The 27,410-nt window shown below is 42.0% G+C and overlaps 1 protein-coding gene across 1 annotated transcript; it reads right to left on the bottom strand.

Moving 5' to 3' along the window:
* Positions 1-154: 154 nt before the first annotated feature.
* Positions 155-27,115, bottom strand: LOC139375152 (solute carrier family 6 member 15). The gene is made up of 12 exons (XM_071116669.1): positions 26,962-27,115; positions 24,819-25,301; positions 16,953-17,110; positions 15,949-16,075; positions 15,468-15,649; positions 8,137-8,247; positions 6,621-6,862; positions 5,573-5,765; positions 4,702-4,894; positions 4,023-4,182; positions 3,566-3,728; positions 155-1,323 (listed from the first exon to the last, which is right to left on the bottom strand). Exons 2-12 carry the CDS (start codon positions 25,138-25,140, stop codon positions 964-966), a joined length of 2,211 nt encoding a protein of 736 aa, XP_070972770.1. The 5' UTR covers positions 25,141-25,301; positions 26,962-27,115; the 3' UTR covers positions 155-963.
* Between the last annotated feature and the right edge of the window lie 295 nt (positions 27,116-27,410).

Raw genomic sequence — 27,410 nt, 5'->3', positions numbered from 1 at the left:
TTCTTTCCAAAAAACAAGGTGTTCTGATATCCAAACTATTCAGATAGGCTAAATATATTTATAATATTTATAATATTTATATTTACAGAATACCTTAAATATACAACGTCCACCATGTATTCTATAAACAAATATCATAAGTTATTTAGGCACATTTTTTTGGGGGGGGGGGTTTGGTTGGGGGGGTTCAGTTTCAATGCCATCCTTTTGCTGTTTGCACTATATTGTACTTACACTAAAGAAATGTGGTCAGTATTGCATCATTGCCAACACGTATGTCACCCAAAGAGGCTGCGCTGCTATTAATCTCAGAACTCTGGGCCAGAGGTGAGGTCACAATGTACACAGGCATTCTACAGCAGGACCAGGGGGGACAACACTCAACCTGCATCTTCCAGAGACAGACAAAAGGCCCAGTCCCAAATCTATCCCTCAGGGTTGGGGTCAATTCCATTTCAATTTGGTGATTCAGGAAGTAAACTGAAAAATTCACATCGCTTCCTCTATGAGAACATTTTTAATTTCAGTTTACTTCCTGAATTGAAATGGAATTAACCCCAAACCTGATCTTCACTTGTCCCTAGCCTAAGTCCCTTGTTGAGCAACTATAGCAGGCTTGGTGGAGTGTCCACCTTATTGCTTACACCAATACTGTACTGTCTTGTCAACTAAGAGCTTCAGGACGGGGCTGAGGGGTTCCATTTGGGACTGAGCCAAGGAAGGACTGGGTGGGGAAGACAAAAGGAGATAGTATGTACAGTATACATTGTGCACACCTTTTTAATTGTTTTTACAGCAAAACGGGAAAAGGACAACATGAAGGGGAGCAGCTACGATATCTATAAAGAATATACAGTAAAAATATAAGAGTAAAAATATGCAGATGACGATTCCCACGACTAAACGCACGCAAAAGAGGGATTGGTTGGCCAGCCAGTAGGGCGGAGTACCAGAAACAACATGCTATAAGTCTGACTCGGGCATGTCCGGCATGTCGGCCATCAAGTAACCAATACCATATCGGCCGTTGGGGGTGGAATCGGGAACCCCTCCGTTCTGCTTGCGGTAGATGCTGTTGCCGGGCATGGGCGAGGGCGACTTGACATGGATGAGGCTGGCGTCGTCCTCCTCCTCGGGCCTGGCTATCTCCTGGATGATGCAGCCCTTCTTGTATGAGATGGTGGAGACGACGCCGGCGTTCTCGTCGATGATGTTGAAGTAGCGGAGGAAGAACACCACGGGCACGGGCATGATGGCCATTACCACCAGGGAGATGCAGACCGCCAGGCCCCACGGAGTGTAGCTCAGGGATTTCTCACTGGCCTGGAGGGGGAGACCGAGGGAGGTTAGAGGTTACTACTACTACTGTACTACTACTACTGTTTACTATTGTAGCTCATAGACCTCTCACTGGCCTGGAGGGGAGGAAGGTTTATCAAGGTTCTGACTAGACGGAGTACAACTACGACCAGAATGTTACAACCGGTCACCAAGGATACCAGACAGGTAAACACATTGACACTGATACTGACACTAAAACCACGGGACAGAAAGTTGAGCTTGTGATAATAGTGTGAAGTCCTCTTGTCTTACAGTAAGTCTAAGGGCTCTATTCAATCCGTATCATGTTAAGTTCAGCCTACAGCGTGATTGAAAGTTAAAGGCACTGTTTCCGCGTTAGCTCAATAGGAAATTGCCTTTACATTTCTGTCACGCTTCGGCCCATAGTCCTCTCCTCCATCTGTGCTGATCTTGATAATCCAACAGTGGAGTATTTATGACGCTAACATGGCAAAGCGCATATCGAGTGTTCCTATTGGTGAAGCTAACATGGCAAAGCGCATATCGAGTGTTCCTATTGGTGAAGATAACATGGCAAAGCGCATATCGAGTGACTGCTCCAGGTACATTACAAATCGGTGTGGATAAAGGAGACAAGAAGATACAGTCAGGGAAAAAAGTATTTGATCCCCTACTGATTTTGTATGTTTGCCCACTGACAGAAATGATCAGTCTATAATTTTAAGGGTAGGTTTATTTGAACAGTGAGTGACAGAATAACAACAAAAAATCCAGAAAAACGCATGTCAAAAATGTTATAAATTGATTTGCATTTTAATGAGGGAAATAAGTATTTGACCCCTCTGCAAAACATGACTTAGTACTTGGTGGCAAAACCCTTGTTGGCAATCACAGAGGTCAGACGTTTCTTGTAGTTGGCCACCAGGTTTGCACACATCTCGGGAGGGATTTTGTCCCACTCCTCTTTGCAGATCTTCTCCAAGTCATTAAGGTTTCGAGGCTGAAGTTTGGCAACTCGAACCTTCAGCTCCCAACACAGATTTTCTATGGGATTAAGGTCTGGTGACTGGCTAGGCCACTCCAGGACCTTAATGTGCTTCTTCTTGAGCCACTCCTTTGTTGCCTTGGCCGTGTGTTTTGGGTCATTGTCATGCTGGAATACCCATCCACGACCCATTTTCAATGCCCTGGCTGAGGGAAGGAGGATCTCACCCAAGATTTGACGGTACATGGCCCCATCCATCGTCCCTTTGATGTGGTGAAGTTGTCCTGTCCCCTTAGCAGAAAAACAGCCCCAACGCATAATGTTTCCACAATACTTTCACCCAGTTGTCCTCTGAATCATTCAGATGTTCATTGGCAAACTTCAGATGGGCATGTATATGTGCTTTCTTGAGCAGGGGGACCTTGCGGGGGCGCTGCAGGATTTCAGTCCTTCACGGCAATGTGTGTTACCAATTGTTTTCTTGGTGACTATGGTCCCAGCTGCCTTGAGATCATTGACAAGATCCTCCAGTGTAGTTCTGGGCTGATTCCTGATTCTCATGATCATTGCAACTCCACGAGGTGAGATCTTGCATGGAGTCCCAGGCCGAGGGAGATTGACAGTTCTTTTGTGTTTCTTCCATTTGCGAATAATCGCACCAACTGTTGTCACCTTCTCACCAAGCTGCTTGGCGATGGTCTTGTAGCCCATTCCATCCTTGTGTAGGTCTACAATCTTGTCTCTGACATCCTTGGAGAGCTCTTTGGTCTTGGCCATGGTGGAGTTTGGAATCTGATTGATTGATTGCTTCTGTGGACAGGTGTATTTTATACAGGTAACAAACTGAGATTAGGAGCACTCCCTTTAAGAGTGTGCTCCTAATCTCAGCTCGTTACCTGTATAAAAGACACCTGGGAGCCAGAAATCTTTCTGATTGAGAGGGGGTCAAATACTTATTTCCCTCATTAAAATGCAAATCAATTTATAACATTTTTGACATGCGTTTTTCTGGATTATTTTGTTTCTATTCTGTCTCTCACTGTTCAAATAAACCTACCATTAAAATGATAGACTGATAATGTCTTTGTCAGTGGGCAAACGTACAAAATCAGTAAGGGATCAAATACTTTTTTCCCTGACTGTATCTTCTTGTCTCCTTTATCCACACCGATTTGTAATGTACCTGGAGCAGTCACTCAATATGCGCTTTGCCATGTTATTGTGTTTTGGCCTTATCCAGTTGCACCAAAGAGAGACCACAGTCGAGTGGCGACTCACCAGGTCCTTGATCCAGGCGCTGTAGCTGGGTGGGGTCATTCCCAGCTGGATCACACTGGAGCCCAGCAGCAGGATGAGCAGCAGGGGGGTCACGTACTTCCACATGTAGTAGTAGAACCGGAACGGAGTGAAGCCCAGCATGTCCTTCAGATCCTCAAAGAACCTGGGGAGGAGGAGAGACGGAGACGGGATACCACCACAGGAGGTGAAAAAACATAATGGTACTCAGTTTAGACTGTGTTGACTTTGGCAATTATGTTCAACAGGTGATAGGAGATAAAAGTAGTTTAGTGGTATTATTTCACAATTACTTTTCATGTTCAGCTCATTCTGAATACTGAGTCAAATACTGTTTTTTCCATTGTATTTGGATGGACAGCTTTGGATTTTGAATTAAAGTGGAGAAAACCACAGATTACTGCCATTCTGTATATGATTTGATATGTACTGTACATACTTGTCAGTCCCATAGACCCAAGCAACAGCCACATTCTCCAGGATGACCACTATGAGCAGAGGCAGTGTGGCAGAGTAGTCATCGAACATGGCCACCCAGTAGTTCCCAGAACGTTGGACAAACAGCAGGCCAATGAAGAAGGCCAGCAGACAGACGCCCACTGATACAGGAGGGAGACAACATGGACGTTATTGAAACGGTGCAAGGGGGAGAAATGCCATCCTCGTTAACAGAATTCATGCACAATATTTGTCAACATGTTGCTGCACTAATAAGTGTATCAATTCTAAAACATTCTCTTTGGTGCCAGACATCTGCTCTGCAGTAGAGGTAGTATTATGACATCATTATTAAGCCAGAAGCATTAGAGCAAAGAGACATAACACATGCACCTGGGTAATACTATTGACCTGTTACGATGGCAAACACACATCAAGAGTTCAGCTGAGGATACATTTTGGGAAAGGTCTACCTCCACAAACTGACACATAGGCTCTTTCCGTTTTGTTTTTCCTCAATTCTTTGACTCTTTTTCTCCTCTGAAGAAAAAGGTCAGAGAGGGACCTTGGACCTTCTCAAAAAAAGATTGAGAAGGAGACTAGAAGATAAGAGGAATCACAGAAAGTTGAAATGAGAAATAATGACCCATCTCTTCCTTCATCCCCTCTCTCTGACTGACCTGTGAGGAACTCCTTGCGGACTTTGAAGGTGTCCACCAGGGGTGTGATGATGCCTTCGATGGTTCCGAACATGCTGCCCAGGCCCAGGTTAACCAGCATCAGGAAGAACATGACAGACCAGAAGGGAGACGCAGGGAAGTGGGTCATGGCCTCTGTAAAGGCGATGAAGGCCAGGCCTGTACCCTGCACTGCCTGAGGAGGATGAGGAGCAGGAGGAGGAAGATGAAGATGAGGTTTACGTCAGTAATATCCACTTCTAGTAAGGCCTTTGTCCCCAAGGAATCGCATGATTGTTAACTTGAGCCATGTTGTAGATCTACAGGGCCTCTGTGTCTGACGCTGTGCTTTCCTGTTAAGTCAATACCTTATTAATTATTCACACTGAGTTGGAACACACAAGTAACAGCAAGGGAACAGAAATGCACTAAAGTAGCAGTCTACCAAACGGTGTTGAATGAAAGGGGAAGCAACTTAAACCAAGCGGCTTCCTGGAAATCTCAAAGTGTGTAGACAAGATCTAGAGATGGGTCTAACACAGTCTGTGGGAAACCGCATTCAGTAACACTTTACAGCTTCTTTGTTATGACACAAAGAATGTTCATTGGATAGGCGTAGCTAATCCTGGTTTGAGACATGACAGTGTAAAGTCAGTTGTCGTGATGACACCATGTGACACCAGTTTTCATGACTGCTTGTGTTTTCTTCAAGTAGAATGCTACCTAAGTGATTATGATCATAAAAGATACAAAATGACACATCACCGTTCTACATTCTATGAGCCCCGTTACGTCAGATGTTGCGACGGCCATCTGCACTGACCAACACAATAGAATGATGTGCTGTAGCTGTCAGAAGACAATGGCCCCTCACCTTGTTGAGCTCTTCCTCGATGCTACAGGAGCCCAGACCCAGAAGCTGGTAATCCTTCTCCATCACCTCTCTGATGAGCACAGTCATCTTTTGGTAGTCCTCAGCGCTCACAGTGGCGCTGAAGTTGATGTGGTGGGGGATCAGATCACGGCTGATCTCGTTCCCCAGCAAACCCACTATCTTCTTAGTGTTCCTGAGAGGTAGAAAATGAAATAAGACCAGATTAAATGGACACTTTCGTAGACTTTGCTAATGTATTCTATGGCCTTATTGCTAAGACCAGGAATGGGTCACTTTGATTGGGGTGGGGGTTACAATACATCTGAAATTATCATGAGAGGCGGCAGTGGCTCGTGGGTCTGCATACCCAAATCCATACCCACACATGCAGTCAGAGCCGACCCTAGCCTTTTGGGGGCCCTAAGTGACATTTTGTTGGTGGGTTCCCCCCACCTTGTGAGCAAAATATTTTTGTGTCCCCTCTTGACAGCAGAGACCCACTTTTGCAATTTTATAACTCACTTCAAGCAATTCTACTGATTTTGCCATGTGGTGGAGAGAAATGTTTGCTGTTTTTAATATGATATCTGAATGACAGTGACTAACAAAATCAATGGGGGCCCCCTATCGGTAATTCGGCCATGATTACTACAAGTTTAGAAAGCTGGCTGGACTAACTTACAAATCTAAAACATTTTATCTTACATGGGCTAACTGAGTGACTGTCAGTGACTAACATAAAAAGAGATAAATTGCTCATGCACAACCACATTTTGAAATTGCACCTTGTATATTGTACTATTCTAACTCTCAACAGCAAGTTGAGACCACAACTGGGTTCCTAAATTGATCCGCTGGTCTACAAAAGGGGAGCCGCTGGAGGGGAGCCGCCCTCCCAAACTTCATGTCAGCTTCAAAAAGGCAGATTACCTTTGAGGCACAATGTTTTCCTTTCCCCCCTTTCTGTCAAGTGTGTTCACATACTCAGTATAATAAATACATTTGAATTGATTCATTGACGACAGCTTAATTGCGTATCCATACTTACAGCGCGACACACTTGCCGTTCATGATGTTGGCCTTGAAGCCGAGCACAGCAAACACCACCAGGGTGGCCAGCACAGAGGTGAAGAAGTTGATGAAGGAGACCAGCACTGCGTCAAAGTGGCAGTTGTTGTCCCGCTTGTTGTAGCTGGAGAAGGCTATGACGCCTCCGAAGCCCAGGCCCAGGGCGAAGAAGACCTGCGTGGCCGCCTCACGCCACACCTTGGCCTCCAGCATGATCTCCAACTGGAAGGAAAGAAAGAATGGACATTTTAGGTGAGGTGCTGACAAAAGGAAGATCAACTGGAGTTGCGGACTCATCTCTCCTTGCTGTGGATTCATTTGACAAACATTTGGCTCTTTAGGACAACACTACGCTATTTATTGTAGGAATCTGTGCTCTCCTAGTAATGGACAAACCATTGTTTGGACCAGTGGAGCAGAGCAGTGGACATGTGAATCATGGTTGAGAGTGTCAAATTTGTCAAAACTGTGGAAGATTAAACAAGGACACAACATACTGAGAGCATATCCATCATGCCACTGCCCTCAAATATCCTACAGCATCTTTGTGTGGTGATAGGCTTAACACAGTTACAAGGCACACACTATACAGCACACAATGAACCCTGCTTTTGATGTCTCCTTCCCTGCACACAGGAGACGCAGCGAAGGCCTTTGAAGTAGGAAGATGTCAGCCGTGTGAGAAGCAGCAGACACATGAGACTGTTGTGAAATGAACGGAACACACCGTTGTGGATGTTACATAAAGCAGGGAGCACCGAGCGACTCCTGTTACCATGGTGAGAAGTCTGCCACCACAGCAGAGTCCAAATTAGATTATTCCTTTTGCCTGAGTTGCCATTGGGCCACGGCGGCTGAGTAGCCAACCTATAACAGACTACTGTATTTAAAAAATATATATTTCTGACACATTTTCATTTAACATGGTCTTCCTTTTTAGTAAAATGAACAATGTTGAGGGCCATTGCTGTTGAATAGCTGAGCTCCGGTAAAAATCTATTTTTACATTTATGGCACATTTTCAGTCGATATATTTTCCTTCCTGTTTCAGTAAAGTTAACAATGTAACATTGATCCACAACTGGATCAAACGAGTGCATTGGATCAAAGAAGAGTACATAGATTTTTCTATTGTGTTATTTACTGTACGTTTGTTTATCCCAAGTGTAACTCTGTGTTGTTGTTTTTGTCGCACTGCTTTGCTTTATCTTGGCCAGGTCGCAGTTCTAAATGAGAACTTGTTCTCAACTGGCCTACCTGGTTAAATAAAGGTGAGATAAAAAAATATATATTTTAAAAAGTGCATTGGATCAAACAAGTGCATAGGCTAACTCTCTGAAGAAGTCTGGTTCCTGACTTTGCCTGCAGTGTAGTGCAGCATGTTGGCTGTATGCAGTAGGATTTGGTTGACTGTGCCTGGGTGTGAACAAGGCACCATTACATTGGGTGAAACTATAAAGCAGCATTATTGTACCTTAGGGGTTAGGGTACTGTACCTTGGGGGTAAACATGTGTCGGATGCCGTCCACAGAGCCTTTCAAGAGCAGAGCCCGAACCAGGAAACAGATCAGCACCACGTAAGGGAACAACGAGCTGAAGTACATCACCTGTAAAACAACCACAACAGAAGAACAAACGTCTTGCAACTTGTACATTACAAAGTGAATGGCTGACTTGGAGACTTTACTTATTGACAAATCTGTCTCAGACCCTGTCTCTCTGGGGTTAATAACTATATAAACCCTTAAATGAACACAGAGAGATAACGTCAATCACATGGATGTCAAACTCTCCTGGCTCAAAGTAGATGAGAGCTTGACTGCATCACTACTTGTCTTTGTGAGAGGGATTTACATGTTGGAAATACAGAGCTGTCTGTTTAAACTACTGGCACACAGCTCAGACAACCATGCTGACCCCACAAGACATGGCACCAGAGGTCTCTTCACAGTCCCCAAGTCCTGAACAGACTATGGGAGGCACACAGTACTACATAGAGCCATGACTACATGGAACTCTATTCCACATCAAGCAACTCATGCAAGCAGTAAAATGTGTTTAAAAAAAAGAAAAACGATAAAACTACACCTCATGGAACAACGCGGACTGTGAAGAGACACCCACACACATGTACATTGTAATATTGTTGTATGGTGGTATTGTACATTGTAATATTGTTGTATGGTGGTATTGTACATTGTAATATTGTTGTATGGTGGTGTTGTACATTGTAATATTGTTGTATTGTACATTGTAATGTTGTATGGTGGTATTGTACATTGTAATATTGTTGTATTGTACATTGTAATATTGTTGTATGGTGGTATTGTACATTGTAATATTGTTGTATTGTACATTGTAATATTGTTGTATGGTGGTATTGTACATTGTAATATTGTTGTATGGTGGTATTGTACATTGTAATATTGTTGTATTGTACATTGTAATGTTGTATGGTGGTATTGTACATTGTAATATTGTTGTATTGTACATTGTAATATTGTTGTATGGTGGTATTGTACATTGTAATATTGTTGTATTGTACATTGTAATATTGTTGTATGGTGGTATTGTACATTGTAATATTGTTGTATGGTGGTATTGTACATTGTAATGTTGTATTGTACATTGTAATATTGTTGTATGGTGGTATTGTACATTGTAATATTGTTGTATTGTACATTGTAATATTGTTGTATGGCGGTATTGTACATTGTAGTATTGTTGTATGGTGGTATTGTACATTGTAATGTTGTATGGTGGTATTGTACATTGTAATGTTGTATTGTACATTTTAATATTGTTGTATGGTGGTATTGTACATTGTAATATTGTTGTATTGTACATTTTGTGCTGTGGACGTGTAGTGGTGTGATATGGTTTATTTTGTGATGTGTCTCAATGTGTCTGGACCATAGGAAGAGTAGCTGCTGCCTTGGCAACAGCTAATGGGGATCCATAATAAATACAAATCTCTGAAGCTACCTCTTCTGGGCTTTATCGAAAAGGATCTCTGAGGCTGCCTCTGTTGTCCCCTCCTGACCTGTGGGGGTGGCAGTAACCCATAGAGAAATACACAGCCCTGCGGACCACTATACAGTGAGTGGAAGAATACAGAAGAAGTAACAAGTGATTGAAGTCAGTGACGCAATAGGAGGTCCTATCCCAGGGGAGGTCTACTCTACTGAACTGCTATGGGGCCAAGGGTGCTGACCGGCCTCTGGGTCAGGGCCCACACAAGAGCTTTTGTACCACTGTCCCACTAAGCTGACAGAGGGAGGGGCCTTCTTGCTTTGTGCTTGGTGATATACTGTATTATATCTGGGAGGATACTAGGGGATTGTGGTTGAAGAGCGGGGTGGGTAGGTTGAGTCACCACACAGGCTCTGAGGCGTGGTTTAAGATTTAAGATGGTTTGGAGTTCACTCATGAGCAGGGTTGGGTTCAGGGGTGGGCCTCTAAAGGGCAAACCAGGTCAACTGGAGGGACAGATAGAGCTTAATCCTGCGCTGGTCAAACAGTTGTGAATGCCTAAGCTTAGACTAGGTGTTAAAATCACACCACCTGAATGCCTAAGCTTAGACAAGGTGTTAAAATCACACCACCTGAATGCCTAAGCTTAGACTAGATGTTAAAATCACACCACCTGAATGCCTAAGCTTAGACTAGGTGTTAAAATCACACCACCTGAATACCTAAGCTTAGACTAGATGTTAAAATGACACAACCTGAATGCCTAAGCTTAGACTAGATGTTAAAATCACACCACCTGAATGCTTAAGCTTAGACTAGATGTTAAAATCACACCACCTGAATGCCTAAGCTTAGACTAGATGTTAAAATCACACCACCTGAATGCCTAAGCTTAGACTAGGTGTTAAAATGACACCACCTGAATGCCTAAGCTTAGACTAGGTGTTAAAATGACACCACCTGAATGCCTAAGCTTAGACTAGGTGTTAAAATCACACCACCTGAATGCCTAAGCTTAGACTAGGTGTTAAAATCACAGCACCTGAATGCCTAAGCTTAGACTAGGTGTTAAAATGACACCACCTGAATGCCTAAGCTTAGACTAGGTGTTAAAATCACACCACCTGAATGCCTAAGCTTAGACTAGATGTTAAAATCACACCACCTGAATGCCTAAGCTTAGACTAGATGTTAAAATCACACCACCTGAATGCCTAAGCTTAGACTAGATGTTAAAATCACACCACCTGAATGCCTAAGCTTAGACTAGGTGTTAAAATCACACCACCTGAATGCCTAAGCTTAGACTAGGTGTTAAAATGACACCACCTGATGCTGTAACGGTTTAAGCTCCATTTCCCTTCGGGCCATGGGATAGGTTCAGCACACATCACTGCATTCTGTATCAGAAAGTAGGCCGGCCCTCTTTGAAGTCTACTAGATCAATGCATTGCAGTTGTTTTTGTTTATAAAGCCCTACTGCAGACACTTCCACCATTCCTTACTTTATTTAACCTGCAGACGTACGAGCTCCCAGACCTGATCTCAGGGATGGCTAACTCTGGAGGGCCCTTTGAGCCCTTAGATATGCCTTCATTTTATTTTTTTTTGCACCTTACATGTGGATTGATCTCCAATGTACTTTAAAATGGGAGGAATTGGTGCCTGTAGGGAACTTCAGGAGAATGTGTTTGTTTGTCATGATTGGGGTGGCAGGGTAGCCTAGTGGTTACAGCGTTGGACTAGTAACCGGAAGGTTACAAGTTCAAACCCCCGAGCTGACAAGGTGCAAATCTGTCGTTCTGCCCCTGAACACTGTTCCTAGGCCGTCATTGAAAATAAGAATTTGTTCTTAACTGACTTGCCTAGTAAAATAAAAATTGTGTTTTGCTTTTTGCATATTGTTGTGTTTAATAATGTGTATTTTAATGTGGATGTGTAGTTAATGTGTGTATTTTAATGTGGATGTGTAGTTAATGTGTGTATTTTAATGTGGATGTGTAGTTAATGTGTGTATTTTAATGTGGATGTGTAGTTAATGTGTGTATTTTAATGATGAGTAGTTAGTGTGTATTTTAATGTGGATGTGTAGTTAATGTGTGTATTTTAATGTGGATGTGTAGTTAATGTGTGTATTTTAATGTGGATGTGTAGTTAATGTGTCTATTTTAATGTGGATGTGTAGTTAATGTGTGTATTTTAATGTGGATGTGTAGTTAATGTGTGTATTTTAATGTGGATGTGTAGTTAATGTGTGTATTTTAATGTGGATGTGTAGTTAATGTGTGTATTTTAATGTGGATGTGTAGTTAATGTGTGTATTTTAATGTGGATGTGTATGGTTTCAGCATTGACTCCCTGTCAAAATAAAGGTTAAATATTATTATTTTTGATCAGTCATGGAAATTAAAGTGCTGAAAACATGTTGACTAGCTGGAGAACAAGCTATAGGATGAAAAATACAGGAGTTTTGGGGCAGGTACAGCCGACTAGTGCAGGGTAACGCTACCTGGAAAAAATAAATAATGTTTTTACAAATCCATACTTGGGAGTGAAAGTATCGATATAACATCCTCCAAATGAATATTGGCGATTTGCAACTGAATGGATATTTTTTCCTCCATCACTATCTATCGTTACGGCAACTCAAACTTGCCATAACGGTGCTTTTACTTTGATGCGTTCTTTTGTAGCTCCACATCATTTGATGTCAACAATGCCAGCAAAAAGTAGATTTTGAGTGCAAAATGAATGAGCCATTTAGTACCCAGCCATTCAGTACACTCCCTCTTCACCACACAATCAGCTAAATGTTATTTATTTTCTCCCTCAGTTTCTTTTTTTGTGAGTACACTCCTAACAATCATGCAAAAGAGAGCATAAAACCATGGCAACCGGTCTGCTTCCCTCTCTCCCTCGGTCTTTCTTGCACCCTCATACCCACACACAGAAAGTAAAAAGAAAATGTAGATCCCAGTGGGGATACTCCTAGGAATAGGCTTTTGTAAACGAGGGGCGAGAGGGACATTAATATTCTTTTGTGTGACAAAGCTTCAAAGGTTCTCCTGCTCTAGTCCCTTCACTAGGAGTGGAAAGGAAAGCTCATAGCCATTTCCACTCTCTCTCCAACTTAAAAGGCCATCGAGATCGTTGTGGGGTCCAAAGAGGGCCTCACACTTGTTCATTGTTAGAGGCAGTCCGGGATCTTAAAGGAGAATTTTCATTTTTTACAAACAAATCTCTATTTTTGACATCAATGGCATGTTAAATAAGGGTCCAGACACCTTCTTTTGTGATTTCACATGTTTTTAAGAAACTTACCCCAAACAGCAAATCACTTCCTCATCCTCGTTGTTGTATCAGGGCTCCATAAAAACATGAACAAAGGCTCCAAAAACACCCAAATACACTGTTTTAGAAACTGAAAAGATCTCAGCATTGTGATGCAGGTCTTTAGATGTTCTACACATTAAATTGTGTCATTCCAAACTTTATCCGCAATGTTATATTCCCTTTTGCGCGACTCATATACAGAAAAGGTGTATGGACTATTCTATAACATGACATTTTCATAAAACATTTAGATTTAGTTCCAAAAAAAAAATGTTACTTCTCCTTTAAGCACACCAAATTCGTAACATATTGTACGAATTGTAAAAATATATATAAATTGCAGGATGTGACATATACAAAATAGATGAGGTAGTACACAATTGGATGACATAGTACACAAAAAACAAGGACCTGTTTTGGTTGGTGAGCACCGCTTTCAAAACTACTGGCTGAAGAGGGCACAAAACTTATTCCCCCTCAGGAGACTGAAAAGATTTGGCATGGGTACTCAGATCCTCAAAAGGTTCTACAGCTGCACCATCGAGAGCATCCTGGTTGCATCACTGCCTCCGACCGCAAGGCACTATAGAGGGTAGTGCGAATGGCCCAGTACATCACTGGGGCCAAGCTTCCTGCCATCCAGGACCTCTATACCAGGTGGTGTCAAAGGAAGGCCATAAAAATTGTCAAAGACCCCAGCCACCTTAGTCTTAGACTGTTCTCTCTGCTACCGCACGGCAAGCGGTACCGGAGCATCAAGTCTAGGTCCAAGAGTCTTCTAAACAGCTTCTACCCCCAAGCCATAAGACTCCTGAACATCTAATCAAATGGCTACCCAGAATAATTGCATTGCTGATACTCTATGTTGTTATCATCTATGCATAGTCACTTTAATAACTCTACCTACATGTACATATTACCTCAACTAACCGGTGCCCCTGCACATTGACTCTATACCGGTACCCCCCTGTATCTAGTTTTGCTATTGTTATTTTACTGCTGCTCTTTAATTACTTGTTACTTTTATTTCTTATTCTCATCTTTTTAAAGCTGCATTGTTGGTTAGGGGCTCGTAAGTAAGCATTTCACTAAGGTCTACACCTATTTTATTCAGCACATGTGACTAACCACTGCACGGTAGCCATTTTATATGTAATCTTATACATTCAGAACAGATGTAAAATTGGTATTTTACAGTATATGTACATTAGTAGGTTGCTGCCGGTAAACATTCCTTGGAGTGATATGAAATAGGTCTAATCATTCGCCCAAAAGACTACAGATCATAGTCAAATCAGCCAATAACATTTGTATGGTAATAGCAGTCACCCCAAACTGTGTAGCAATCTAAAGAGAATGACAATGTTCAAGATACAGTGCCTTCAGGAAGTATTCACACCACTTGACTTTTTCCAGATTTTGTTGTATTACAAAGTGGGATTCAAATGGATTTGACGACAATATAACCTCCGGTTATGAGGATGTGAGGACGACGGTCCGATGTCAGAATGGTTCAGATAATAACTACAGAACGAAGCCAACATCAGCGTGAGCTTTGGTTGCGAATGGTATGAACTTTGAACTCTTATTCACTACAGAAGTGATACCTCCTAGCCGTTGAGTTAGCAACAGCCGCTGCAAACGAGGGTTAGGAAGGAACAGACAGAGTATCCCGTCTACCACACAACAACGTTACTACAACGTATTCAATTTACCAGCAGAGACATTCTTCAAAGGACTCGGTTGGGCAACACGGCCTTCCATCTACCACCAACCTACCGAAGCGCAGCTCAGAGTAAATATTTATTATATTTTCCTTTTCCAAATGGGCGGTAATTTAGAATGCATAAGATACTGTATTTACGATAGCACAGCTTCGCCCTTTGTTCCTCAGTCTTCCCGCTCTTTCACTCAAACCCATCCCTTTTCCTTCGTGTAACAAGCTGTTATATCTGTTCCGCCTGCTAGGGAAATTTTCCTTTATGACGTAATTTGTAATCAAGTTATGATTTAATTATGTGAATGTGTAATTCTGAGTGATTATTTAGGTATTTAGTAAATAAATAATTCAACCCAATTTTGTATTGCTGATTCAACTTTTTAGCCAGGGTTCGTGAAGATGACCAAGAACTTACAACATTCAGATGAGACTGAATTAAGATGACGATTAATATTGACTGCTATTGATGTAAAATATTACTAGGTCTTTAAGAGTTTACTCGGAAGATAATGGCTCTATAAATATTATTTTGTGGTGCCCCGACTCTCTAGTTAATTACATTTACATGATTAGCTCAATCAGGTAATATTAATTACGGATAAATTATTTTATAGAATAGCATGTCATATCCCTTAATCCGGCATAGCCAAAGACACGACAACAGTAACTATCTAGCAAGCTTTTTTTCTTTCACTTGCTCTCTCTGTCTTACTTGCAGACTTAGGTCAATTTCCCATCATCTCACTCTCTCTGTCTCTCACTCACTCACTCACTCACTCACTCACTCACTCACTCACTCACCTTCCCAGAGGACTGGATGCCCTTGATCATGGCGAGGCAGACCATGGACCAGGCAGCCAGCAGACAGATGGTCATCCTCCAGTTGAGGCCTCCGCTCTCAGAGATGGAGTCAGAGATGTTCAGAGCCTCACGGTACCAGTAGTACGTGGTGGCCGAGCTCTTCTCACACTCAGGCACTACGTCTGGAGGGAGGAGGGACAACATGTTACTGATGAAACAGGTGCAGAACACCTGGAGTTGAGTTTCTGTGGTCACCTCACTCAGTAGAACACACTTTATAATGGATTACTGTGAATGTACAGTATGGCTAATGGCTTACTGTATTGCTGTCACTGGGTGGTATGAGCACCATGGCTTAATCACACACTTTATGTGAACTTGTACGCTAGTTATTAAGAGACACTCATTAGGGTAGTTATTGCCTCGTGTGTCGTGAAGGTGTGAGCATGTGATGGGTGATGAGGGTGTGTGTGTGTCTTACACGTAGTGGTTTTGTTCTTGACCAGGGGACACTCGTGCCATGGCAGAGGCTGCTGGAAGGACTGGGAGAAGTAGAAGAGACTCCACCCTATAATCACATTGTAGTAGAGGGCCACAAAGAAACACACCTGCAGTACAGAAACAGGTTAGTGTTTAAAACACAATCTAAATCATCACTACCTAATAAACGCACATCACTCACTCAAATCAATAAATCAAACGTTATCGATATGGTGCTTATTATAAATGCATTTGTCTTAATGAGTTTTCTAGCAACCCTAACAGAGCAAGCGAAGGCGACACACTAGTTCAACAAAATCAGTTTAACATGGTACCATCCTCAAACAGCACGTGCTATCATGATTAGCAATGTTTTCATGGTTGGCAGTGTTATCATAGTTGGCAGTGTTATCATGGTTGATGGCATTATCATGGTTGACACATGCTGCCAGTTAGTTCACAGAAAGGTGTTGGTGACACGTGACCTACTCAGTACCCAGAATTCCTTCTGCTCTAACCTGGCTAATCAAATGATCTCCACTGCGTTGTGGCCGTTAAGAAACAGAGACCGGAACACAATGACTCATGGAAGTAGTTTATACTGGCTGAGATGACATGGAGAAGACTTGTCTTGTCATCTTTCAATTCATTACCATAGAAGGATGCTAAGGGTAGATGGGTTTAAAGAAAAAGTGTGTGTGTTCGCTTGTGAAGCAGAAAGAAACAGTCCTGTGTGCTTCCCCTTTATTCTAAGGAAATGTGTATGGTGGCCATATAAAGGACGTCACGCTGCTTGCTTAGCGAGTACCGCTTCCTCCTGAGTCGACTAGAACACAGGACCTCTGCTTTGCTAGCACACAACCTCCCGAAGCATCTTACCAGTTGGCACCACATAAAATGCTAGCTATTCTCTGGTGCAAGTGGGGACAGGCTGAGGAGTAAGTTTCACACATGCCCATGTGCTACACCCACAGTCTTAGTAGCGGTGAAGCTAACTTCACTCACCACACAGCTGGCGAAACCGATGCCCCCCAGGCGAGGACTGATGTAGTTCCACACCCCGATGCTGCCCCTGCGGATCCGCTGCCCCACTGACAGCTCCAGGAAGAACAGGGGGATGCCAATCACAATCAGCAGAATGAGGTAGGGAACCAGGTACGCCCCTGTGGAGAAGAACCAACACACACAGGGTTAGAGCTATGTCACACACAAACATACAAACACATGAGCATGTTGCGAACACACACTCTGTGTGCACGCAGCCACACACACACAAACAAACAAACACACACACACACACACGCAGCTACACACACCAGTTTTGCCTCTGTGTGTCCACATAAGTATTTTGATCTGGAAAGAAACTCAGGTTTTAGATTACCCAAACTGATCTGGAAAAATACTCAGGCCTCAGATTACCCAAACTGATCTGGAAAGATACTCAGGTCTCAGATTACCCAAATTGATCTGGAAAAATACTCAGGTCTCAGATTACCCAAACTGATCTGGAAGGATACTCAGGTCTCAGATTACCCAAACTGATCTGGAAAAATACTCAGGTCTCAGATTACCCAAACTGATCTGGAAAGATACTCAGGTCTCAGATTACCCAAACTGATCTGGAAAGATACTCAGGTCTTAGATGACGCAAATTGGTCTGTGGCTACTGGAATCATAATGATGACATTCTTTTTAGGTTGGAGTCATTAAAACTAGTTTTTCAACCACTCCACAAATTTCTTTTGAACAAACTATAGTTTTGGCAAGTCGGTTAGGACATCTACTTTGTGCATTACACAAGTAATTATTCCAACAATTGTTTACAGACAGATTATTAGATTTATAATTCACTGTATCACAATTCCAGTGGGTCAGAAGTGTACATACACTAAGTTGACTGTGCTTTTAAACAGCTTGGAAAATTCCAGAAAATGATGTCATGGCTTTAGAAGCTTCTGATAGGCTAATTGACATCATTTGAGTGAAATGGAGGTGTAGCTGTGGATGTATTTCAAGGCCTACCTGCAAACTCAGTGCCTCTTTGCTTGACATCATGGGAAAATCAAAAAAATCAGCCAAGACCTCAGAAAAATTTTGTGGACCTCCACAAAACTGGTTCATCCCTGCCTGAACGTACTACGTTCATCTGTACAAACAATAGTACACAAGTATAAACACATGAAGGAGACGTGTTCTGTCTCCTAGAGATGAACGTACTTTGGTGCGAAAAGTGCAAATCAATCACAGAACAACAGCAAAGGACCTTGAGACGATGCTGTAGGAAACAGGTACAAAAGTATCTATATCCACAGTAAAATGAGTCCTATATCGACATAACCTGAAAAGCCGCTCAGCAAGGATGAAGCCACTGCTCCAAAACCGCCATAAAAAAGCCAGACTACGGTTTTAAACTGTGAAGGGGGACAAAGATTGTACTTTTTGGAGAAATGACCTCTGGTCTCAAGAAACAAGAATAGAACTGTTTAGCCATAATGACCATCGTTATGTTTTGAGCAAAAAGGGGGAGGCTTGCAAGCCGAAGAACACCATCCCAACCGTGAAGCACGGGGGTGGCAGCATCATGACGTGGGGGTGCTTTGCTGAAGGAGGGACTGTTGCACTTCACAAAATAGATGGCATGAGGAAGGAAAATTATGTGGATATATTGAAGCAACATCTCAAGACATCCGTCAGGAAGTTAAAGCTTGGTCGCAAATGGGACTTCCAAATGGACAATGATCCCAAGCATACTTCCAAAGTTGTGGCAAAATGGCTTAAGGACAACAAAGTCAAGGTATTGGAGTGGCCATCACAAAGTCTGACCTCAATCCTATAGAAAATTTGTGGGCAGAACTGAAAAAGCATGTGCGAGCAAGGAGGCCTACGAACCTGACTCAGTTACATCAGCTCTGTCAGTAGAAATGGGCCAAAATTCATCCAACTTATTGTGGGAAGCTTGTGGAAGGCTACCCGAAACGTTTGACCCAAGTTAAACAATTTAAAGGCAATGCTAACAAATACTAATTGAGTGTATGTAAACTTCTGACCCACTGGGAATGTGATGAAATAAATAAAAGCTGAAATAAATCATTCTCTCTAGTATTATTCTGACATTTCACATTCTTAAAATAAAGTGATGATCCTAACAGATCCTAAAACAGGGAATTTTTACTAGGATTAAATGTCAGGAATTGTGAAAAACTGAGTTTAATTGTATTTGGCTAAGGTGTATGTAAACTTCCGACTTCAACTGTATATTCTTTCCAGACACCTTCAGGGAGAATGACTAAGACACAGCCCATAATAGCACAGGTCTGTAAAATAGAATCTGTCTGTGTCTGTTACGATACTCTCAGGGAATCAGAACATCCTCAGAAGAGATGAGACTGCAACTGGTACATGGTACATGAGAGAGATTACAAAAACCTTTGTTTACAGGAAATGGTGGTTGCATTTTTACTGCTAGAGCCAAGTAACTGAAAGAGATGAATAAAATCTATTTCCAGTACATTATTTGCATAAAAACCTAACTTCGAAGCCTTTAACTGTTTTGCTTTTCACAAATATTCTGATTTTCTGTCAACTCTAAAGTCACTGATGGTGAATGAGAAATAAGGATATCACATCTTTCAATAAGCTACAGTTTCAAAACAATGTGTGCTTTTGACTGGCTTGCCTTTTGGGCAAACAGAAAAAAAGTATTGCAATCACTTTCTTCCGGGGTTGAGGGTAGATGATAGATATAGAGACCTGACATTTTAATATACACTGAGCAACAATATAAACGCAACATGCATTCATTTAAAAAATGTACTGAGTTACAGTTCATATAAGGAAATTAGTCAATTGAAATATATTTCACGACTAGGAATACAGATATGCATCTGCTGGTCACAGATACCTTAAACAAAGGAAAACCAGTCAGTATCTGGTGTGACCACCATTTGTCTCATGCAGCACAACCCATCTCCTTTTGCATAGAGTTTATCAGGCTGTTGATTGTGGCCTGTGGAATGTTGTCCCACTCTTCTTCAATGGCTGTGTGAAGTTGCTGGATATTGGCAGGAACTGGAACACGCTGTTGTACACGTCGATCCAGAGCATCCCAAATATGCTCAATGGGGGACATGTCTGGTGAATATGCAGGCCATGGAAGACCTGGAACATTTTCTGCTTCCAGGAATTGTGTACAGATGGCGGCGGATGAATGAATGGCACGATAATGGGCATGGTATCACTATGCATTCAAATTGACATCGATAAAAAATGCAATTGTGTTCGTTGTCCATTGCTTATGCCTGGCCATACCATTAACCCCCCACCACCATCAGGCACTCTGTTCACAACCTTGACATCAGCAAACCGCTCGTCCACACAACGCCATACATGTTCAACACGTATGGTAGACATTCCTGCAGTCAGCATGCCAATTGCACGCTCCCTCAACTTGAGACATCTGTGGCATTGTGTTGTGTGACAAAACTGCACATTTTAGAGTGACCTTTTATTTTCCACAGCACAAGGTGCACCTGTGTAATGATCATGCTGTTTAATCAGCTTCTTTATATAACACACCTGTCAGATGGATGGATTATCTTGGCAAAGCATAAATTCTCACCAACAGGGATGTAAACATATTTGTGCCCAAAATGTTATATAAAATACCTGGTACTCCCTGTATATAGCTCCACATTGATCTGGTACTGTTACTTCCTGTATATAGCTCCACATTGATCTGGTACTGGTACTTCCTGTATATTGCTCCACATTGATCTGGTACTGTTACTTCCTGTATATTGCTCCACATTGATCTGGTACTGTTACTTCCTGTATATAGCTCCACATTGATCTGGTACTGGTACTTCCTGTATATTGCTCCACATTGATCTGGTACTGTTACTTCCTGTATATAGCTCCACATTGATCTGGTACTGATACTCCCTGTATATAGCTCCACATTGATCTGGTACTGGTACTCCCTGTATATAGCTCCACATTGATCTGGTACTGGTACTACCTGTATATAGCTCCAGATTGATCTGGTACTGATACTCCCTGTATATAGCTCCACATTGATCTGGTACTGTTACTTCCTGTATATAGCTCCACATTGATCTGGTACTGGTACTTCCTGTATATAGCTCCACATTGATCTGGTACTGGTACTCCCTGTATATAGCTCCACATTGATCTGGTACTGGTACTACCTGTATATAGCTCCACATTGATCTGGTACTGATACTCCCTGTATATAGCTCCACATTGATCTGGTACTGTTACTTCCTGTATATAGCTCCACATTGATCTGGTACTGGTACTCCCTGTATATAGCTCCACATTGATCTGGTACTGTTACTTCCTGTATATAGCTCCACATTGATCTGGTACTGGTACTTCCTGTATATTGCTCCACATTGATCTGGTACTGTTACTTCCTGTATATAGCTCCACATTGATCTGGTACTGATACTCCCTGTATATAGCTCCACATTGATCTGGTACTGGTACTCCCTGTATATAGCTCCACATTGATCTGGTACTGGTACTACCTGTATGTAGCTCCACATTGATCTGGTACTGATACTCCCTGTATATAGCTTCATTATAGTGTATTTGATTGTATTCCTCTTCTTGTGTTACTATTTTAAACTCTGCCTCGTTGGGAAGGGCTCGTAAGCAAGTGGTTCACGATAAAGTCTTCACCAGTTGTGTTCGGTGCATGTGACAAATAAAATACTTTTTTTTTGCTCGTTTTGATTTATTTATTTTATTTTTCTGGGTTATGTGTGTATTTATTGATTTATTGCTAGGTATTACTGCCCTGTTGGAGCTAGGAACACAAGCATTAGGTATTACTGCCCTGTTAGAGCTAGAAACACAAGCATTAGGTATTACTGCCCTGTTGGAGCTAGAAACACAAGCATTAGGTATTACTGCCCTGTTGGAGCTAGAAACACAAGCATTAGGTATTACTGCCCTGTTGGAGCTAGGAACACAAGCATTAGGTATTACTGCCCTGTTGGAGCTAGAAACACAAGCATTAGGTATTACTGCCCTGTTGGAGCTAGAAACACAAGCATTAGGTATTACTGCCCTGTTGGAGCTAGGAACACAAGCATTAGGTATTACTGCCCTGTTAGAGCTAGACACACAAGCATTAGGTATTACTGCCCTGTTGGAGCTAGGAACACAAGCATTAGGTATTACTGTACTGTTGGAGCTAGAAACACAAGCATTAGGTATTACTGCCCTGTTGGAGCTAGAAACACAAGCATTAGGTATTACTGCCCTGTTGGAGCTAGAAACACAAGCATTAGGTATTACTGCCCTGTTAGAGCTAGGAACACAAGCATTAGGTATTACTGCCCTGTTGGAGCTAGAAACACAAGCATTAGGTATTACTGCCCTGTTGGAGCTAGAAACACAAGCATTAGGTATTACTGCCCTGTTGGAGCTAGGAACACAAGCATTAGGTATTACTGCCCTGTTGGAGCTAGAAACACAAGCATTAGGTATTACTGCCCTGTTGGAGCTAGAAACACAAGCATTAGGTATTACTGCCCTGTTGGAGCTAGAAACACAAGCATTAGGTATTACTGCCCTGTTAGAGCTAGAAACACAAGCATTAGGTATTACTGCACTGTTGGAGCTAGAAACACAAGCATTAGGTATTACTGGACTGTTAGAGCTAGACACACAAGCATTAGGTATTACTGCCCTGTTGGAGCTAGAAACACAAGCATTAGGTATTACTGCACTGTTGGAGCTAGAAACACAAGCATTAGGTATTACTGGACTGTTAGAGCTAGACACACAAGCATTAGGTATTACTGCCCTGTTAGAGCTAGAAACACAAGCATTAGGTATTACTGGACTGTTAGAGCTAGACACACAAGCATTAGGTATTACTGCACTGTTGGAGCTAGAAACACAAGCATTAGGTATTACTGGACTGTTAGAGCGAGACACACAAGCATTAGGTATTACTGCCCTGTTGGAGCTAGAAACACAAGCATTAGGTATTACTGCACTGTTGGAGCTAGACACACAAGCATTAGGTATTACTGCACTGTTAGAGCTAGACACACAAGCATTAGGTATTACTGCACTGTTGGAGCTAGAAACACAAGTATTAGGTACTACTGCCCTGTTGGAGCTAGGAACACAAGCATTAGGTATTACTGCACTGTTAGAGCTAGAAACACAAGCATTAGGTATTACTGTACTGTTGGAGCTAGAAACACAAGCATTAGGTATTACTGCCCTGTTGGAGCTAGAAACACAAGCATTAGGTATTACTGCCCTGTTGGAGCTAGAAACACAAGCATTAGGTATTACTGCCCTGTTGGAGCTAGGAACACAAGCATTAGGTATTACTGCCCTGTTGGAGCTAGAAACACAAGCATTAGGTATTACTGCCCTGTTGGAGCTAGAAACACAAGCATTAGGTATTACTGCCCTGTTGGAGCTAGGAACACAAGCATTAGGTATTACTGCCCTGTTGGAGCTAGAAACACAAGCATTAGGTATTACTGCCCTGTTGGAGCTAGAAACACAAGCATTAGGTATTACTGCCCTGTTGGAGCTAGAAACACAAGCATTAGGTATTACTGCCCTGTTAGAGCTAGAAACACAAGCATTAGGTATTACTGCACTGTTGGAGCTAGAAACACAAGCATTAGGTATTACTGGACTGTTAGAGCTAGACACACAAGCATTAGGTATTACTGCCCTGTTGGAGCTAGAAACACAAGCATTAGGTATTACTGCACTGTTGGAGCTAGAAACACAAGCATTAGGTATTACTGGACTGTTAGAGCTAGACACACAAGCATTAGGTATTACTGCCCTGTTAGAGCTAGAAACACAAGCATTAGGTATTACTGGACTGTTAGAGCTAGACACACAAGCATTAGGTATTACTGCACTGTTGGAGCTAGAAACACAAGCATTAGGTATTACTGCCCTGTTGGAGCTAGAAACACAAGCATTAGGTATTACTGCACTGTTGGAGCTAGACACACAAGCATTAGGTATTACTGCACTGTTAGAGCTAGACACACAAGCATTAGGTATTACTGCACTGTTGGAGCTAGAAACACAAGTATTAGGTACTACTGCCCTGTTGGAGCTAGGAACACAAGCATTAGGTATTACTGCACTGTTAGAGCTAGAAACACAAGCATTAGGTATTACTGCCCTGTTGGAGCTAGGAACACAAGCATTAGGTATTACTGCCCTGTTGGAGCTAGAAACACAAGCATTAGGTATTACTGCCCTGTTGGAGCTAGAAACACAAGCATTAGGTATTACTGCCCTGTTGGAGCTAGAAACACAAGCATTAGGTATTACTGCCCTGTTGGAGCTAGAAACACAAGCATTAGGTATTACTGCCCTGTTGGAGTTAGAAACACAAGCATCTCGCTGCACCTGGTACAACATCTGCAAATCTGTGTACACAACCAATACACTTCAGATTTTATTTGTCATTGGTTGTTGCTGTGTGGTTAGAATAAGGGTTATTTAGGGGGGTTTGCTAGTATTGTGTGCTGTTATTGTTGCTTGTTGCAGCATGGTTATCATTGTGTTATTTGGTGGTTGTTACTAGGTTATTGAAAGAGGAGAGACGGAGACAGACTCAGACAGTCATGTGACCACTGTACTGTTGATCTTGAGAGCTCTGATCACCAAGGTCACAGTCTGGTTTTGACAGACGTGCACCACAACACAACAGGATGTTCACACACTTAACATACATACATACACACACACACACACACACACACAATGGGGCAGGCTAACCTTCCCAAATCCTAACCATAATGGCAGGCGACTTCTATTCCTTAACCTATAAGCACAACAGCCACTCACCCCCTCCGTTCTTCTGACACAGGTAGGGGAATCTCCAGACATTGCCCAGGCCTACAGAGAAGCCCACCTGGGCCAGGATGTACTGCAGCTTGCTGTTCCAGGCTGGTCTCGCTGCATCATCCTCTGCGTCCGAGCCTCCATCCTCCACGTCCATGTCTCCATTAAGGTCCTTTCCTTCCCCATCACCTCCGCTGCCACCGACAATCAGCGAGCTCTTCTTGAAGGAATCATCACACGTGTCCTCATTGGATAGCAGGTCCCTGACAGACTCTGTGACATCGTCGTCAAGCTCTCTCTTGACGGCCTTGCTGTTTTTGGGCATTTGATAAAGCAGACCAGGGCGTGGGGCAGAATGTCTTTGGGCTGGTAGCGGGAGGCAGTTCAGTTCTGGTAGTTCTGAGGGCTTAAAGGTGGACTGTCGGATAAAAACTCTGTATTGGAGGCGTGTGATGGAGTTGTTTATTTCTTCATTATCACCAAAAGCTTGGGGCAGGAAAGAAAAATAAATGATTTAGGGTATTGTACTCATATTCAAAATTCAATATTCATTATTTCAGGGCAAACAGAGTGGGGTTGTCATAATTATTAGATGTTGACACAGGACCCGTTTTATGAACATTAGGCTACAATATTGATATTTTCTTCATTATCAGCGAATGCCAAAAGGAAAGCAAACAAAATCCTAGGGTATAATATCCATAATTCCAGTAAAGGCAGAATGAGAGTGAGTATTGGTGATATCACCACTCTCTGATGCACATAGAAAGAATTATGGTTTCTGTATTTACTGAGAGAAAGAGAAGAGAAGAGATAAAGAGAAGGGAGGAAGGAAGTAAGGGGGGTGTCTGTCTGTGTGTAAAAAACAAGTTTCCGTTCTCTATTTCAATGAAAGCACAAAAAGGCCACTTTTTTATACTGTGTGCTGTATGATCACACTTTAATTGAATATAATCACCCCTAATATCTTTCATCAGACAGAAATTGTATAGTCTGGATGGTGTCCAACCTCGTGTGTACGCTTCTTAGAAAACTTGCCATGGGCAGTTGTTGAGGATAAACGATATAATGATTCAATAGTATTCTTTGTATTTCTGTTTATAATTTATTTTATTTTTTTCAAATCATATTTTTGTCACAAGGAAATAATATGACAAATGTGACCAAAATATTTTGATGCCATTGTCTATTGATTGGTTACTTTGACGCATGACCAAAACATGGAAAGGCCATCGCTATCTCTGGAGACGATTCGGTATCCGCGCGCCCAAATAATTGACGCAGAGCACGAGGTAATTTGCATACGAACCCAAACACTCGTTGTAATCGCAGCTCAACGTGAGAGCAGAGAAAACCTATAAACGAAATAAAAAATTGAAAAACGACCCAGAATATAGCCCTAAATGTATTAGTATGATAGGTGTAATGTGATTACAATTCGGCCATAGTTTTCCACATTGTGAGTAAAATAAGACCACAATGAAACAACGTTACCATGGTGCAGATTGTAGCAGCCTATGTATTTCCTTTCACCGACAAGTGGTTTAAGCGATTAATAGATTTCCTGTGGCCACTTTCAGATTAGCCTCGTTTTAAAAGCATGGCTGTAATTTCATCAGCAAATAAACGTAAATGATAGGCCTAATAGTCTGAAAATATTCCTTTTAGGGTGCAGCTGGAATAGTCTGTAGCTATAGCACACAGAAAGATAAAACCTACCGGTATTCATGTTGTCTTTATAATAACATTTGACTACTGTATTAATATGCATGTGCATTTCCATGTATTATGAATAGGAAATAGTTCCATGTTCTTATTGAATACGCCACTGTATGGCACATTCCGCTATAAAGGCTAAATTAAGCTATTAGATATGCTATACATGTGTGTGTGAGAAAAAAACATGATTAAATGCATAAATGCCGAAAAAGCAATGGACCATACCTGGCTCCATTTAAGCTATTGTGTATTCAAGATACAATTTGTTCTAGGAATGAACATCAATGAATTCCTCACTCCCCGCCCAACCCATCTCTCTTCTCCGTGCCATCCCTGTGGGGTATTTCATCATACACTCCCTGGCCACATCCTGCGCATTGCCACACTATTCAGACCAACACATCTATTCCTTTGAAATGAAATGTACCTTTAGTCGTCTTCAGTAAGATGGGGATGTTGGTCCTTTTCGGAATGATGCGTATCAAGGAATGAAATTGTGACAGAAGCACATACACGGGGCAGACATCATCACTTGTAGGCTAATGCGTATATGGTGCTGTATCGCCGCTGTGGTGTTGTATGAAACAGACACAAGTGCTTCGCCTCTTCTAGGATTTAGAAATACATCCAGCGCGGTAATAGGGGTGCTTGGTTCCTTTGTTTATAAATGTTTGATCCAAATTTACATTACTTTTTGCTCAATTTATCTCTTTGTATATTACGGATGATTTATGATGGTATTATATTATTAATATAATATTCATTACCATCGTGAATGCGCAGGATAAACGAAATAATTGTTTGACATTTTTCCTGATCCCCCCTATTTTCACTTGGTATGTTCTACTACGACTAACCCCTTATTAGCTCCTTCAC

Source organism: Oncorhynchus clarkii, chromosome 2 (genome assembly GCF_045791955.1).
Source record: "Oncorhynchus clarkii lewisi isolate Uvic-CL-2024 chromosome 2, UVic_Ocla_1.0, whole genome shotgun sequence".
Lineage (NCBI taxonomy): Eukaryota > Metazoa > Chordata > Actinopteri > Salmoniformes > Salmonidae > Oncorhynchus > Oncorhynchus clarkii.
Note: the sequence above shows the minus strand (reverse complement) of the source record. Positions and strands in the feature narration are given on the sequence as shown.